Source organism: Heterodontus francisci, chromosome 48 (assembly GCF_036365525.1).
Source record: "Heterodontus francisci isolate sHetFra1 chromosome 48, sHetFra1.hap1, whole genome shotgun sequence".
Classification (NCBI taxonomy): Eukaryota; Metazoa; Chordata; class Chondrichthyes; order Heterodontiformes; family Heterodontidae; genus Heterodontus; species Heterodontus francisci.
The window spans coordinates 3,386,833-3,404,608 of NC_090418.1; the positions used below are offsets into that span (position 1 = coordinate 3,386,833).

The 17,776-nt window shown below is 47.0% G+C and overlaps 1 protein-coding gene across 2 annotated transcripts in view; it reads left to right on the plus strand.

The window, feature by feature from the left end:
• The first annotated feature begins 2,178 nt into the window (after nt 1-2,178).
• LOC137357388 (uncharacterized) overlaps nt 2,179-17,776 on the plus strand; it is a 37,966-nt gene continuing 22,368 nt past the window's right edge. For both annotated transcript variants that reach the window (XM_068023697.1, XM_068023698.1), the window contains exons 1-2: nt 2,179-2,254; nt 15,933-17,359. In XM_068023697.1, the coding sequence (XP_067879798.1) occupies nt 15,946-17,359 (1,414 nt within the window). In that variant the 5' untranslated portion in view covers nt 2,179-2,254; nt 15,933-15,945. The remainder of the gene's footprint in view (nt 2,255-15,932; nt 17,360-17,776) is intronic.

The window sequence follows — 17,776 nt, forward strand, 5'->3', positions numbered from 1 at the left end:
GAGATAAGCAAGAAGCATTCCACTGGTGGTCAAACAGTGACTGTGGGATCTTTTACAATTGGTGAAGATGACTAAATGGGGCCTCAGTTTATTGTCTCAGCCAAAAGACAGCAGCTCCCATCTTGCAGTGCTCGCTTTTAATACTGCACTGGGAGTGCCAGCCTGTCCTGGCTCAAGCGCTTGTGATAACTGAGACATGACTGCAATGAGTGACCTCACTTTGTGAGCTGAGATGAAGCTAGGTTTCTTGGAAGATCTATTCTAGTCTGAGTGCTGGGGTAAATGATGCCCAGGGCCCTGGCCTATGAATAGGACTTGCTGTATGCAGGACAATAGAACACTGCAGTCTGGAAATAGCCTTGTGACTGCACTTGATGTGGATAATGGAGATGCTTCCTGAGACTGTGTTGCTTCTCACCTGGTCAAAGGAAGACTTTGTTTGAAAGTTACTTTTTATATAGTGGTTTGCACAGCACAAGCATCAGGTGTATATACTTCACGTGTAATGACATGGAATTGATGGGGAAATGATTGAGCAGTTTCCATATGATCCAACATATGAACACGAGCTAACCAGTTCAGTGTTTCTGGCAGGAAGATGTTTGGTAGAATAGCAGAGAAAGTTACCAGTTGGTGCAGCTGTATCATAGACTTTCTATAGTGAAAGAGGAGGTAATTCAAACACTGGCTTAAAATTGAGGAGGTGGTGTTGGATAGGCCAGCTGTACTTAAAATGGATAAGGCACCAGGACTAGATGATCTGCATCAAAGGATACTGAGGGAAGTGAGAGTGGAAATTGTGGAGGTACTGGCTATGATTTCTCATCTCCCTGGGCTCTGGTGACGCCAGATGACTGGAGAATTGCGAATGTTACAGCCTTGTTCAAAAACAAAAAAAAGGGTCTGGACAGAGTAGAAAGGGAGAAACTGTTCCCACTCATGAAAGGAATGAGACGAAACAAAGTAATTAAAAGAAACAAACGTGACATGAGGAAAAACTTTTTCATACAGCGAGTAGTTAAGGTCTGGAATGCACTGCCTGAGAGTCTGGCGGAGGCAGGTTCAATTGAAGCATTGAAAAGGGAATTGGACAGTTTGCTCTGAATGAAAGTGGGGGAATGGCACGAGTTGAATTGCTCATTCGGAGAGCCCGTACAGACAGGATGGGCTTGAATGGCCTCCTTCTGCATTGTAACAATTCTGTGATTTTAATGAGCAAGCCTCCCATTTAAAAGCTGGATTCTGGGCCAAAAGAGTGGGTGTCATATAGTTATACAGAACAGAAACAGGCCCTTCAGCCCATCGTGTCTGTGCTGGCCATCAAGCACCTAACTATTCTAATCCCATTTTCCAGCACTTGGCCCGTAGCCTTGTACGCTATGGCGTTTCAAGCGCTCATCTAAATACTTCTTAAATGTTGTGAGGGTTCCTGCCTCTACCACCTCTTCAGGCCGTGTGTTCCAGATTCCAACCATCCGCTGGGTGAAATTTTTTTCCTCAAATCCGTTCTAGAACTCCTGCCCCTTACCTTAAATCTATGCCCCCTGGTTGTTGAACCCTCCGCTAATGGAAAAAGTTTCTTCCTATCTAACCTACCCATGCTCCTCATAATTTTGTATACCTCAATCATGTCCCGCCCGCCCATCCATCCTTCTCTGCTCTAAGGAAAACAACCCCAGCCTATCCAGTCTCTCTTCATAGCTGAAATGCTCCAGCCCCAGGCAACATCCTGGTGAATCTCCTCTGCACCCTCTCCATTGCAATCACATCCTTCCTATAGTGTGGTGCCTAGAACTGTACACAGTATTCCAGCTGTGGCCTAACTAGTGTTTTATACAGCTCCATCATAACTTCCCTGCTCTTACATTCTATGCCTCGGCTAATAAAGGCAAGTATCCCATATGCCTTCCTATCTACCTGTGCTGCTGCCTTCAGTGATCTATAGATAAGTACACCAAGGTCCCTCTGCACATCCTAGGGTCCTACCATCCATTGTATATCCCCTTGCCCTGTTGGTCCTCCCCAGTGCAGGCTGTGTGCTGCTCACTGAGTCATGACCATCCTAATCAGGCTCCATCTCCAATTGCCTTCAGCTGGGATGCGCGCGCACGCACCGACCCAGCTCCCAGGCGGGGGCGCGCGCGTTCCTGACGCAGCGCCGTGACGTCAGAGGGAGCGCGTCCGACGGCGGTGACGCACAGGAGAGCGCGACGGAGACGAGACAGAGCGAGAGCGAGAGAGAGGAGCCATGATGGTGAGGAGAGTAAATAGAGAGGGAGGGAGAGAGGGAGGATTGCGGGTGGAGCAGGTCGGCAGGTAATGAGGGAGGATGGTGATGGAGGGACGGCAGAGAGAGACAAGAGGCCTCAGCTGCCCAACAATAGCCCTGGTGGCGGGAGGGAGTCCTGGGGTGTGTATGAGGGGGAGGGGTGAAGATGGGGGAGGATGGAGGAGGGGTCCTCGGGGGCGGATGGGGTAGGGGGGGGGTGGTGTGGGGCGAGGGGGGGGGGCACCTGGATCGTGCTTCAGCTTTGTCAGCTGGGGCTATTTGAAATGGTGGGGGGAATTACTCTGCACTTTACAAGGAGTGAAGAACAGCTTTGCCACGTCAAGGAACCCCCCCCCCCCACACCACCAGGGAACCCCCCCCCCACACCACCAGGGAACCCCCCCCCCACACCACCAGGGAACCCCCCCCCCAACACCACCAGGGAACCCCCCCCCCCACACCGCCAGGGGAAACCCCCCCCCCACACCACCAGGGAACCCCCCCCCCCACACCGCCAGGGGAAACCCCCCCCCCACACCACCAGGGAACCCCCCCCCCCACACCGCCAGGGAACCCCCCCCCCCAACACCACCAGGGAACCCCCCCCCAACACCACCAGGGAACCCCCCCCCCACACCACCAGGGAACCCCCCCCCCCACACCACCAGGGAACCCCCCCCCCCCACACCACCAGGGAACCCCCCCCCCCCACACCACCAGGGAACCCCCCCCCCCACACCACCAGGGAACCCCCCCCCCCACACCACCAGGGAACCCCCCCCCCCACACCACCAGGGAACCCCCCCCCCCACACCACCAGGGAACCCCCCCCCCCACACCACCAGGGAACCCCCCCCCCCCCACACCGCCAGGGGAAACCCCCCCCCCACACCGCCAGGGGAATCTCCCCCCCCCCCCCCCCCACACCGCCAGGGGAATCTCCCCCCCCCCCCCACACCGCCAGGGGAATCTCCCCCCCCCCCCCACACCGCCAGGGGAATCTCCCCCCCCCCCCCACACCGCCAGGGGAATCTCCCCCCCCCCCCACACCGCCAGGGGAATCTCCCCCCCCCCCCCACACCGCCAGGGGAATCCCCCCCCCCCACACCGCCAGGGGAATCCCCTCCCCCACACCGCCAGGGAACCCCCCCCCCCACACCGCCAGGGGAATGCCCCCTCCCAGCTCTCCATGTCAGGGGAACCCCCCCCAACCTTAGGGGAAAGCCCCCCCCTGCCTCCCGCGACCAATTCCCCTCTCCCCTGCCTCCACGACCAAACATCCCCCTCCTTCCAGGGTTGCACCAACACCTGCTTAGTACGAAACCCCAATAACCCTCCCCCTCTCAGTATTCCCACTCAAAGAGATTGCACCATATTTCATTGGAAACATTTAAATACAAAGAACTAAAAAAAAGTTCTCCGCTTAAATACATCTGGGGGAGGGGAAAAAAACCCAAAATGTACAACTAATCTCACTGCGAGTTTAGATTTTGCAGGTTGCAAACTAACAAGGGGACTACTGTCAGTATTATTGATGTTTGTGTGTTGTGATTGAGATGCAATGTAACCTGTTAATTTGAAGTGTGCTGTGTGTTATTTTTAATACAGTACTTCAGATTCTATGTTATGCAAGGGTAAGTCTGTTTAATTTTAGAAAATTATACTGAGAGGCCCTCAGTAGTCTGAGTGCAGAAATAAAGGGTTGTGTTGTACTGAGCCAGGTTGGTCAGCAGGGTCTGAGATTTGATTGCTGAGTGACAAAGAGGATGTCTGAATTGGCTTCAGCATTTCTGGGCTCAGGAATGGGCAAACAGACAGTGCTGATGGTTATCCGACAGGCCCCGTTGACAGTGAGAGTGTATGAATGATAGTTCTGAGTAAAATGTCATGCCGAGATAGGTTTTAAAAATTACAGATGATCTCTGTCTGAGCTCCTGTGGAGACGAGCTATTTGGATGAGTTAGTGCAGGGAACCTATGGAACTGCACCCAAGGATAGGTCAACACCTTGGAAAGGGGAGAAAGTCTGAAAGATTTGAATTTATATAGTTGAATGTGCAATGTTTAAAGGGAATTATTTGGAGCGTGTTACAGGTCTATAAAAGAAAGAACGTGCATTTATCTAGTGCCTTTCACCACCTCAGAATGTCCTAAAGTGCATTACAGCCAATGAAGTACTTTTTGAAGTGTAGTTGTTGCTGTAATGTAGGAAATTGCCCGCTGTAATGGCGGGCAATTTGCAAACAGCAAGATCCCAACACAGCAATGTCAGGACCTTTTTTTTTTAATGTTGGTTGAGGAATAAATATTCGCCCAAAACACCAGGGAGAACTCCCCTACTCTTCTTCGAATAGTGGCCTTGGGATCTTTTATAACCACCTGGGAGGGTAGATGGGGCCTTGATTTAATATCTAACTGGTTACTGGAAGTCATAACAAAGTTTCCAGATAATTTTCAGGGTATTTTTTCCATAGTAGAGCATCGTTTTAAAAAAAAACAACAAAAATGCAGATCAGATCCAAAGTTGCCACAAAACGTCCTGCTGGTTCTGCCGTTCTCAGCAGCTTTCCTTGCTGGTGAGAATTTCTGTTCTCCCCCAAATCCTCCCTCCCCACCAAAAGCAGTCTGTCGCTGGGGCATCAGTCCACCAGGCGTCTTGTATCCTCCAGTACTTCTCTCAAATCCCCAGCTCCCAGCTGCACTCTTGAGTATTGTCCAGCTGCTCAGCAGGGAGATACCTGGCATTTTATTGCTTGAACAAGTAGACAATGTTTACCCACACATAATTGTAGCGATGCAGAGTATTCCAAATAGATCTCCATCTGTCAAAGGTGATCCTGACCACTCTCTCTATCCCTGCAATCCTTGCCCCCGTGTCACCCACCCCCCCCACCCCACGATCCCCACACCCGCGTTCACCCCCCCCCCGCATTTCCCCCACAGTCACCCTCCCTATGTTCCCCGCCCGCGTTTACCCCCACGATCCCCGTCCTTGTGCCCCACGTTCCCCCACCCCCTGCGCGGGCATTCCCCACTTGCGCCCCCCGCGTCTCTCTTCCCCCCCCCCCCCCCCCCGCATGCTCTTCCTGTTCACCCACCCCCCCCCCCCCCCCCGTGTTCACCTCCACGTTGGCGTCCCTCCCCCGCGTTCCCCCCCCTCAGCGTGCTCTCCCCTCCTGTCCTGTTCCCAATGCCTGCACCTGTCATCTGTGAAACTGACTGTGATTTTTTTTTTACAAGCCAATCTGAAGAAGAAGCCAGTGGAAAATTTCCTGTCTCCATTCACGGCCCCCTGGCCAGGATGAGGAACGACCCAGATGTACAGTTTACATCCATGGGTCAGATGGAAACCTTTGGTGGGCTAGATCGTGGCCCGCGGGCCGTATGTTGGGCAGTCTTGTTCTAGGTGGTAGAGGTCATGGGTTTGGAACGTCCTGTTGAAGGAGCCTTGGAGAGTTGCTGCAGTAGATCTTATAGATGGTGCACACTGTTGTTTAAGCTGCTGGATAGGGTGCTGATCAATGTCCTGGATGGTGTTGAGCTTCTTGAGTGTTGTTGGCAATGCACCCATCCAGGTAAGTGGAGAGTATTTCATCACACTCCTGACTTGTGCTTTGTAGATGGTGGACAGGCTTTGGGAAGTCAGGAGCTGAATTACTTGCTGCAGAATTCCCAGCCTCTGACCTGTTCTTTAGTCACAGTATTTAAATGGCTGGTCCGATTAAGTTTCTGGTCATTCATGATCCCCAGGACATTGATGGTGTACCTACATTACATGGACTGCAACAGGTCAAGAAGGCAACGCACCACCACCATCTCATAGGCAACTAGGGGCAGGGAATAAATTCCGGCCTTGCCAGCAGTGCCCACATCCCATGCATGAGTAAAGAAAAAAGCATAAGCTCTTGGAGAAAGGTACAAGTTCAGTTTGATATTGACACCCCAATTGAGATGCGGCTGGGCATCTGATAAAACAAAACAAATAGTAGTGTTTGGAGCACAGAGGGAGGATGTTTCGTTCACCACTAGGGACATACACCCCAGGTGCAGTCCATCGTCTTCCAAGACAGGCGGATACCTCCTACTACAAACTGGAGCTCTGAACTCCCGTCTGATTTCCCTCCTCTCTCCGTCTTTTACATTCTTTACAAATTCTTGTCTGCTTCCTTTTTGGAAGTTAGAAGATTAAGGGGTCATTTGGTGGAAATTTTCAAGATATTAAGAGGAACAGGTAGGGTAGTTGGAGAGAAACTATTTCTGCCGGTTGGGAAGTCTAGGACAAAGAGACACAGCCTGAACGTTAGAACTAGACCCTTCAGGAGTAAAATTAGGAAACACTTGTTCAAGCAAAGGGTGGTAGAAGTTTGGAACTCTCTTCCATAAATGGCAATTGGTGCTAGATCAGTTGTTAATTTTAACTCTGAGTTTGTTAACCAAAGGTATTCATGGATATGGGGCAAAGATGACAGATCAGCCATGATCTCATGAATGGCGAACAGGCTCGAGGGGCTGAATGTTCCTATGTTTGTGATATAGTCTCTGTCTCAATAGTCACTTGTGATAAAGCATTCCGTGTTCTTATAGGCCAGTTTCAAATAAATCTGTTAATTTCCCCCATCTCTCTTCTGCTTGGTTATCAATTCACTAACCAGTGAAAACAAACGTTCTCAGTTTAGTTCACCAAGATACTTTAATTAGATCCCCTTTGCTTTCTCAGTGCAAGTGTGGGGATGGAGAAGGCAACATTCCAGTTTCCTGACTCTTCCTTCAGGATGATGACCTCAAACTCTCAATATAATTCTAATGAACCTTCAGGTCCACTTTACATGTAAATGCTTGGGACAGGGAAGAGGATCTTGTGATCGCATAGCACATAGAATCTACATAGAAATAGGCCATTCGGCCCAACTGCTCCATGCTGGTGTTTATGCTCCACACAAGCCTCCTCCAACACCTCTTCCTCTCACCCTTTCAGAATATCCTTCTATTCCTTTCTCCCTCATGTGTTTATCCAGCTGCCCCTTAAATCTATACTATTCACAATTTGGTGAGTTTGGCATTCACACCACTCTCTGGGTAAAGAAGTTTCTCCTAAATTCCCCATTGGATTTATTAGTGACTCTTATATTTATGGCTCCTAGTTCTGGTCATGTCCGCAAGTGGAAAGATCTTCATGTCTACCCTATCCAAAAATAGGAACAGGAGTAGGCCATTCAGCCCTTCGAGCCTGTCCCGCCATTCAGTGAGACCATGGCTGATCGGCCTAACTCCATATACCTGCCTTTGGCCCATATTCCTTAATATCTTTGCTTAACAAAAATCTATCTATCTCAGATTTAAAATTAACAACTGTTCTAGCTTCAAGTGCTGTTTGTGGGAGAGAGTTCCAAACCGCTACCACCCTTTGCTTGAGGAAATGCTTCCCAACATCTCTCCTGAACGGTCTGGTCCTAATTTTTAGACTATGCCCCCTAGTTTTAGAATTTGCAACCAGTGGAAATAGGTTATCTTTATCTAGCCTGTCTTTTCCTGTTAATATCTTGAAGACTTCGATCATTTCACCCCTTAACTTCTAAATTCTAGCGAAAACAGGCCTCATTTGTGTAATCTGTCCTCGTAACTTAACCCCTGTAGTCCAGGTATCATTCTTGTAAACCTACGTTGCACTCCCTCCAAGGCCATTATATCCTTCCTACGGTGTGGTGCCCAGAACTGCTCACAGTACTCCAAGTGGGGTCTAACCAGGGTTTTGTACAGCTGCAGCATAACCTCTGTGTCTTTATACTCCAATCCTCTAGATAGAAAGGCTAGCATTCCATTAGCTTTTTTGATTATTTTCTACACTTGCTCGTGGCATTTTAAAGATCTATGCACCTGAACCCCCAAGTCTCTTTGGACATCCACTGTACTTAACCTCTTCCCATTTAGAAAGTACCCTGCTCTATCCTTTTTTGGTCCAAAATGGATAACCTCGCACTTGCCCGCATTGAAATCCATCTGCCACAGTTTTGCCCACTCACCTAGTCTGTCAACATCTCTTTGCAATTTTATGCTATCATCTAGACTGTCTACAATGCTGCCTAACTTTGTATCATCAGCAAATTTGGGTATATGACTTACTATACCATCATCCAAGTCGTTAATGAATAATGTGAATAATTGAGGTCCCAACACAGATCCCTGCGGGACACCACTAGTCACATCCTGCCAATTGAAGTACTTACCCATTATCCCCACTCTCTGTCGCCTACCACTCAACCAACTTCCTAACCATGTCAATAATTTGCCCTCAACTCCATGGGCTTCTACCTTAGTTAACAGTCTCTTATGTGGGACTTTATCAAATGCCTTCTGGAAGTCCATATAAATAACATCCATAGACATTCCCCTGTCCACTACCTTAGTCAACTCTTCAAAAAATTCAATGAGATTTGTCAGGCATGACCTTCCCATCATGAATCCATGCTGGCTGTCCCTGATTAACTGACATTTTTCTAGGTGTTCAGTTACCCTATCCTTGATTAAAGACTCCAGCAACTTGCCCACCACAGATATCAGGCTAACTGGTCTGTCATTTCCTTGGTTCCCCCTTTCACCCTTCTTAAAAAGTGGAGTGACATGTGCAACTTTCCAATCCAGAGGGACCAGTCCTGAATTTAGGGAACTCTGAAAGACTATAGTAGGGCATCTACAATGTGCTCGCCTACTTCCTTCAGGTCCTGGGGATTTCTCACTCTTTAGTTCCATTAATTTCCTTGTTACTGATGTTTGACTTACGTTAATTGTATTAAGTCCCTGTCCCCTATCGGCTATTAATTTTTTTGGGACTTCCGGCAAGTTATCCTCCTTCTCAGCTGTAAATACTGAGGCAAAGTAATTGTTCAACATGTCTGCCATTTCCCCATTATCAATGACAATATCTCCAGTTTCAGCTTTTAGTGGGCCGACATTGCTCTTGACCATCCGTTTTCCCTTTATGTAACTATAAAATTTCTTCTTATTGATTTTGATGTCCCTTGCAAGTTTCCTTTCATAAGCTCTTTTAGTAGCTCTTATAAGCTGCTTTGTGACCCTTTGCTGGTCTTTGTATCGATCCCATTTGGCTGGATCTGTGCTGCGTTTTGCATTTTTGTAAGCCCTTTTTGTTTTATGCTATCCCTAATCTCTTTAGTTGTCCATGGCTGTTTTTTCTGTGAAGTGGAGCTTTTTCCTCTCGGGTATATAATCGCTCTGTATTTCATTAAGTGTTTCTTTAAATATTCTCTACTATTCTTCAGTCGTTTAACCCATTAACAGATCTATCCAGTTTAACGTGGACAGTCTCTGTTTCATCCCAGTAAAGTCAGCCTTACCCAAGTCTAAAATTCTAGTATCTGATTCGTGCTTTTCATTTTCAAACGCTACTTTGAATTCGATCATGTTGTGACCACTATTTATTTATTTATTTTTTATTTATTTAGAGATACAGCACTGAAACAGGCCCTTCGGCCCACCGAGTCTGTGCCGACCAACAACCACCCATTTATACTAACCCTACAGTAATCCCATATTTCCTACTACCTACCTACACTAGGGGCAATTTACAATGGCCAATTTACCTATGGCGAAAACCCACGCGGTCACAGGGAGAACTTGCAAATTCCGCACAGGCAGTACCCAGAATCGAACCCGGGTCCGTGGAGCTGTGAGGCTGCGGTGCTAACCACTGCGCCACTAAATGTTAATGCACAGTTAGGCTACTAATTAAATTTGGCTCATTACTCATAACTAAATCTAATATTGCCTGTCCCCTTGTTACATCTAGGACATATTGCTGTAGGAAACTATTCCGGACACATTCCAGAAATTCACTACCTTTCTGACAGGTGCTAGTCTGCCTCTCCCAATATATGTGTAAGTTAAAATCCCCCATTAATACTACTCTGCCTTTGTTACACACTTGCCTAATTTGTGCATTTATACAATCTAACACCTCAACTGCTACCAGGGGGTCTATACACAACACCCATTACAGTTTCACATCCTTTTCTGTTCCTCAATTCCATCCATAAGGTCTCCACTGGATGCTTTCCCCTCATTATATCCTCCCTCACCAATGAAGTGATATTTCTAATCAGTAAGGCTACTCCACCCCCTCTGCCATTTTCCCTGTCCCTCCTGTAAACTTTATAACCAGATAGATTTAGTTCCAGTCGCGACCATCCTGTAGCCACGTCTCCGCAATGGCCACCACATCATAATCTTCCATCTGAATTTGTGCCTGCAGCTCATCTAGTTTATTCCTTACACTCCGTGCATTTGTATATAGAACTCTTATTTGGGCTATACCCCCTAACCTGTCCCTCAGCACTGATGCTTTATTCGCCTGTTTATTATTTCTCTCTTCTGGTTTAACCAGTATACTACTTGCAGTTTGGTAACAATCAGCTTCACCACTAACCTGCACTCCTACCTTCTCCTTTAACTTGCTGATTTTCCATGCAACGGAACCCTCCCCCCACTATTTAGTTTAAAGCCCTATCTACAGCTTAGTTATGCGATTCACCAGGACACTGGTCCCAGCATGATTCAGGTGGAGCCCGTCCCATCGGAATAGCTCCCCCCTTCCCCAGTACTGGTGCCAATGTCCCACGAATTCGAACCCATTTCTCCCACATCAATCTTTGAGCCACGCATTTACCTCTTTAATCTTATTGACCCTTTGCCAATTTGCTCGTGACTCAGGTAGTAATCTGGAGATTATTACCTTTTTGGTTCTGCTTTTTAATTTAGCCCCTAGCTGCTCATATTCCCTCAGCAGAACCTCTAACCTCCTTCTACCTATATCGTTGGTACCTACATGGACCACGACAACTGGATCTTTCCCCTCCCACTCCATGTTCCTCTGCAGCCCAGATGAGATATCTCGAACCCTGGCACCAGGTAGGCAACAAGACCTTCAGGACTCTCGATCCTGACCACATGTTTATCCAATTACCCCTTCCATATGTTTCTAAATTTTGGTTGAATGTTCTAATTGTGTTTTCCCCAATATTGTAGGGTAGACGGTGTGGAAAGGTTGCTTTGCTCTGCATCCTCTCAGTAACCTCCTGGGTTAATGTGATTGTATATTGAGAAGCCTGTCGATCTGATTCAAGGCTGAGGACAGACATATAATTACAGGCAGTTAAAAGTCATTGAATGTTGGTCCTGTGGCAGAAGACCTCTCAGCAATGGCTCGGTGGGTAGCACTCTCACACCTCTGAGTCAGAAGGTCATGGGTTCCAGAGACTTGAGCACAAAATCCAGGCTGACACTCTTCGTACAGTACTGAGGGAGTGCTGCCATCTTTCAGATGAGGCGTTAAACTGAGGCCCCATCTTCCTCCTTGGGTGAATGTAAAAGGTCCTACTGCACTATTTCGAAGAAGAGCAGGGGGAGTTCTCCCATGTCCCGAGACAGTGTTTAATCCCTCAATGAACATCACTGAAAAGCAGATAATCTGGTCATTATCACATTGCTGTTTGTGGGAGCTTACTGTGAGCAATTGGCTGCTGCATTTCCTACATTACAACAGTAACTACACTTCTAAAAATACTTTATTGGCTGTAAAGCGCTTTGGGTCGTCCTGGGGGTGTGAAAGGAGCTATTGAAATGCACAGTGGCGCAGTGGTTAGCACCGCAGCCTCACAGCTCCAGCGATCCGGGTTCAATTCTGGGTACTGCCTGTGTGGAGTTTGCAAGTTCTCCCTGTGTCTGCGTGGGTTTCCTCCAGGTGCTCCGGTTTCCTCCCACAGGCAAAAGACTTGCAGGTTGATAAGTAAATTGGCCATTGTAAATTGCCCCTAGTATAGGTAGGTGGTAGGAGAATAGGGGACAGGTGAGGATGTGGTAGGAATATGGGATTAGTGTAGGATTAGTATAAATGGGTGGTTAATGGTCGGCACAGACTTGGTGGGCCGAAAGGCCTATTTCAGTGCTGTATCTCTAAATCTAAAAATCTAAAGTATTTATAAAACTGGGGGGAATCCTTGACTGTACAGATTGGTGTGTTGGAACAGGGTTGATACTGTGGCTTTGGTCCCTGTTTTTATCCATGCACTAAAGAGTTTGTAGCATTGCACCATGTGATGTGGTACTGAACCACATAGACAAGTTGCCAAGTTTGATTCCTGGCCTACACTGAGTTAGCTGATATCAGTTAGATAGAAAGAAAGACTCCCATTTCATGATCTTGGGACGTCCCATAGCGCTTTGCAGCAAATGTAGCGTGTAGTCACTATTGTAATGTAGGAAACCAGACAGCTGACTTTCACACAGCAAGCTCCCACAAGCAACAATGTGATGACCAGATAATCTGTTTTTGTCAGTGTTGTTTGAGAGATAAATCTTGGCCCAGGACACCAGAGGACTGTTCTGGCCCGTTTCCTGTGAACCAAAACCATAAGTGCTGTGTAAGGGCGTAACCTGTGGAGGTTAGCAAGAAACCCCAATTGCATAATAATGGAGATGGTATGGTATTCCTGCCGTGTTTTAATGCCTCGTCCAAAAAAGTAGAAAATTGGCAGACACACTGAAGTCAGATTTATTTACATATTTAATACACATTAGTCAAATATTACAGCAAAATACTGGAACAGCACAATTCCTAAAAAAAAATTACACTGGGTCTGTATGGAATGAACAAAGCTCAGCGTGCCATTGGTTTGGATGAAAGACAGATGTGTCTCTTGGTAGACTTTTCAGGTGTGACATTGTACAATTCACAAGAGCTTGGAACTTGTTGCAGAATTGAAGCTGAGCTACCTGAGCTAATTTATGCTGTGGTTTATCTTTCATGTTATCATCAGTCCTTTGACGTAAACAGTCAAGGATTCTCTCCAGTTTTATAAAGAAAGACTAGCATTTCTATAGTGCCTTTCACATCTTCAGGATGACCCAAAGTGCAGTACTATTTGAAGTGTAGTCACTATTGTAATGTAGGCTGAGGGTTTAATGTATCTCGTATCTTGTGAGGTGAGGCACGAATAACTGGGCCCTTGCTGCTACCTCCATGTATTTCCCTTAATAATTAAGCAATTGTTTAGAAGTTACTTTGATGACTTATCGATTAAGATTTCAAATAAATCTTTCAAGCCACTAGGCAACTGTTGATTTTAATTAGTTTTTGAAAAAGGAATTGAAAGACGAACCCAATTTTAGGACCGTTTGCATTTACAAATGCTAAATAGGTTTTGATCCATTCAGGCCCTTCGGTGTATTTTTATTTTTATTTTTTATTTAGAGATACAGCACTGAAACAGGCCGACCCATTTATACTAATCCTACATTAATTCCATATTCCTACCACATCCCCACCTGTCCCTATATTTCCCTGCCACCTACACTAGGGGCAATTTATAATGACCAATTTACCTATCAACCTGCAAGTCTTTGGCATGTGGGAGGAAACCGGAGCACCCGGAGGAAACCCACGCTGACAAAGGGAGAACTTGCAAACTCCACACAGGCGGTACCCAGAACTGAACCCGGGTCACTGGAGCTGTGAGGCTGCGCTACTAACCACTGCGCCACTGTGCCGCCCCTGACTACCACAGAACATTGACAGACTTCCAGAGACCCTGTTGGCTGAGGCTAGTTTTACAATTGGATTTTACATTTTTTACATTCTTTTTTACATTTTTTACAATCTTTTCTTTTTGCATTTAGTTCATTTCATCTTAGTTTGTTCAGTTTGCTTACCCACTGTTTTTTTTCAGGTTTGCACTTGCTGCTGTTCAATATTCAGTGTATTAACAGCTAATCTGTACTAATGCTTTGTCTTTCAACACACCATTAACATATTGTTTGCCTTTGCTCCGTGACCTTTTGGTCAGCTATGTGGCCTGGTCCAATCTAGACCTCCTTTGTTATCTCTTGCCCCACCCCCACCTCACTTGCTTTTCACCTGTGACTTTTCTAATATTTGTCAGTTCCGATGAAGGGTCACTGACCCGAAACGTTAACTCTGCTTCTCTTTCCACAGATGCTGCCAGACCTGCTGAGTGAATCCAGCATTTCTTGTTTTTATTTACAATTGGATTGATCTTTGATATCACATCAAATAGGGGAATTTCCTTATTCCTTGCAAAAGCACTTGTACTCAGCATCCCAGAGTGTTTGGCCGCACTTGAGAGAGAGATAATTGATGGGTACATCTTGTAAACATCTTATTGGCTGACCCGGGCAGCTTTGGCAGAGGCCCAAGAGTGATTGGTTTCCCGTTGATATTGGCACATAATATTGGTACAAAACTATGAGGGGCCTAGACAAAGTAGACAGGAAAGACCTAGTGGAGAGGTCAATTACCAGGGGGCACAGATTTAAGGTGATTGGTAGAAGGATTAGTGGGGACATGAGGAAAAGTTTTTTCACACAGAGGGTGGTGGGTGTCTGAAATTCACTGCTAAGAATGGTGGTGGAGACAGAAACCCTCAACACATTTCAAAGGTACCTGGACATGCACCTGAAGTGCTGTAACCTGCAGGGCTACGGACCAGGTGCTGGAAGGTGCTAGATTGGACGGCTTTTTTTTTGGCTGATGCAGACACGATGGCCTCCTTCTGTGCCATAATTTTTCTATGGTTCTAAGAGCTATATGGAACAGGAGTGCAGCAACATCTTTATTGATATCGTTTCACAGGAGTGTTATCGGACAAAAATTGACATCAAGCCACGTAAGGAGATATTAGGACAGGTGACCAAAAATTTGGTCAAAGGGGAAGGTTTTATGGAGCGTCTTAAAGGAGGAAAAAGTGGTACAGAGGGGCGATTCTAGAACTAGAGGTCACAGTCTCAGGATAAGAGGTTGGCCTGAGATGAGCAATTTCTTCAGGCAGAGGGCTGTGAAACTTTGGAATTCTCTATCCCAGAGGGCTGTGGATGTTCAGTCATTGAGTATATTCAAGACTGAGATGGATGAATATTTGGACTAAGGGACTCGAGGAACATGGGGGTAGGGTGGGAAAGTGGAGTTGATGTAGAAGATCAATGAGAGGTTTAGGGAGGGAATTCCAGAGCTAAGACCTAGGCAGATGAAGGCGCGACCACCAATGATGGAGTGATGGAAATTAGGGATACGCAAGAGGCTAATTTGAAGGAACATTGAGATCTCGAGCGGAGGGGGGAATTGTGGGTATTGTAGGGCTGGAGCAGTTACAGAGATTGTAGGAGAAAAGCGTTAGAATATGTACCACAGAAATAAAATTTCAAGTCACTTCAAGGCCGTAGCTGCATTTTAAGGCAGTTAGAGATTTAAAACAGATTCAAACTCTGGTTTGTCACTTGAGTTGCTGGGTTTAGGTTAAAGTGTAGCTCCTTTACTCGTGTTCAGCTGCTTTAAATTCTGAATTATCAGAATGGGCTACATTCCTCTTGGGTGAAATTTCTGGGAATTCCTATTCCTCGTCATTATTCAGTAACTTCTGCTGGAAGGCCAGGAACTTGAGCTTGCTTCTGATGTTATAGCACAGTCAAATAGGCTGCTGGCACAAGCTGTCTAGAGTGGCACAGGAAGGATGGTCATTTGAGTGAGGTACCAGAGGGTTAGTGGCACCTGTATGCCAGTACTTTTAGGAGGGGAGAGTGGCAGATGGGGGGTGCGGGAAGTATAATCTGTACTTAAACCTGTAATTTCTCACCTGCAGGTAGCTAGAAAGTATGAGAGATAACACCCAAGGAAGGAAACACTGTGGGCAGACTGGTCTTGAACGCAACACCCTATCATCCTCAAAACGAGAGCAACTTTGTTCCAGCAGGAAAATGGACTTCACAGGAGGAAGGGAGAAGCCTCGATTGGCTGAGAACTGGTTCCAGGAGTACAAGGGATATGGTGCTTCAAACTTGATGAGGGGGAGGGTGCAGAAAGATGGAAGGCAGTCCTTGGCAAATCATGCTACCTGGAACAATATGTCGAAGAAGAGAAAAGCAATCTTTGAAGAGCTACCTGATAAAGCTACAAGTGACTGGAGTGTGACACCTGGATGGGGAATGCCAGAATGTAGTGTTCCATTTGAGAAGGTCACAAATACTTGGGTTAGTTCCAAGCAAACAGAGAGTCATTGCAACTTTTCCAACGACCATGCAAGGTGTAGTCGATACGCTCCGGGTGGAGGCACGGATCATCAAGGGATCCTGCTGAGGAAACAAAGTGGGTGCAGGATTGCATCAGCCACTAAATCTTGCAGAAGCCTGAAGCGGAGGCGGTTTCGGAAGAGGCGGAAACTGATGCAGGCCTTCCACATGCTCCTCTATCGCCGGATTTCTCCCTTGACATTCCACTGGAGGATCTGGAACTTGTTCAGGAGGCGACGAGTGGCTCGGCTTCACGGGGCCAAGCATGGCCAGTCCCATGCTCATCAGTCAGTCTGCGAAGGATCAGAGAGCGCAGCGAATGCTCAGCCACGTGAATGGGAAGCCCGTCCAAAATATCTCGAGGAGGGCGAGATGTTGAGAACTCAGATCGTTTCCAGCTTTCGCCCGGGTGGCTTCAGCCCATACTCGGAAAGCCACAAAGCCTCCCGTTCGCTGGAGGGAAGCAACAACCTGTGGCTGAAATCTGGAAGCAAAAGCCCCACCCTGAGGCTGCAAGGTCTGTCCGTTACCAATTGTCAATCCTTGCCCAAGGACTTCAGACTTTTAAATCAAGGGAGCGCCTTTGAAAATGCCAGCAACCCTACTGCGCGATCCATCCCATTCAGGGGAAGCATTCCAGCTGATTTTTCAGAGAAACCAAAGGAGGGCTCAAGTACTTCGATGCAGATCAACAGCCACAGTCTTTCCGGACCCAGCCGTGCGTTGGGTGGCATGGACCATGGAGAAAATGCTCACCAAGTGCAAGGTGCAAGGTTGTTGGGAAAGCTGCCTGTGGACCGTGAACATCCCTTGTATTCCCGATATGTGGCACGGCAGGACACTCTTCAAGTTTGCCGAGATGAAGCTGGTGGAGACACTTCGACCCATAGTCCGATTAGCCTTGGTGCTCAAGAGCAGGCAAGAGGACTTTCATCCAACCGCACGAAGCCAGAAGAGGCGGACAACTCTGTTAGCCGAATGCCATTCAGTGGCGTTGGAGGTAACTGTTGGATTGAATGTGTTTGTTTAGGAAAGGATTCAGGGCAATTGTTTAAACCTCCCTAATGGTTCAGCAAGATAAATGCACTGTACTGATCAGAAGCACTGCACTTAAAGGTACAAACACTAAATGTATATTTGCTGGCTATGAATTCTTGCCCATTGACACTTTGAAATTGAAGGTGGAGGGGTTACATAGCGTCTACAGCATGAAAACAGGTCATTTGGCCCAACTGCTCCATGATGGTGTTCAAACTTTACACAAGCCTCCTCCCACCCGTCCTCATCTCACCCAATCAACATATCTTTCTATTCCTTTCTCCCTCATGTACTTATCGAGCTTCCCCTTAAATGTATCTATGCTATTCACCTCAAGTGCTCCATATAGAATCAGAATGGTTACAGTACAGAAGGCGGC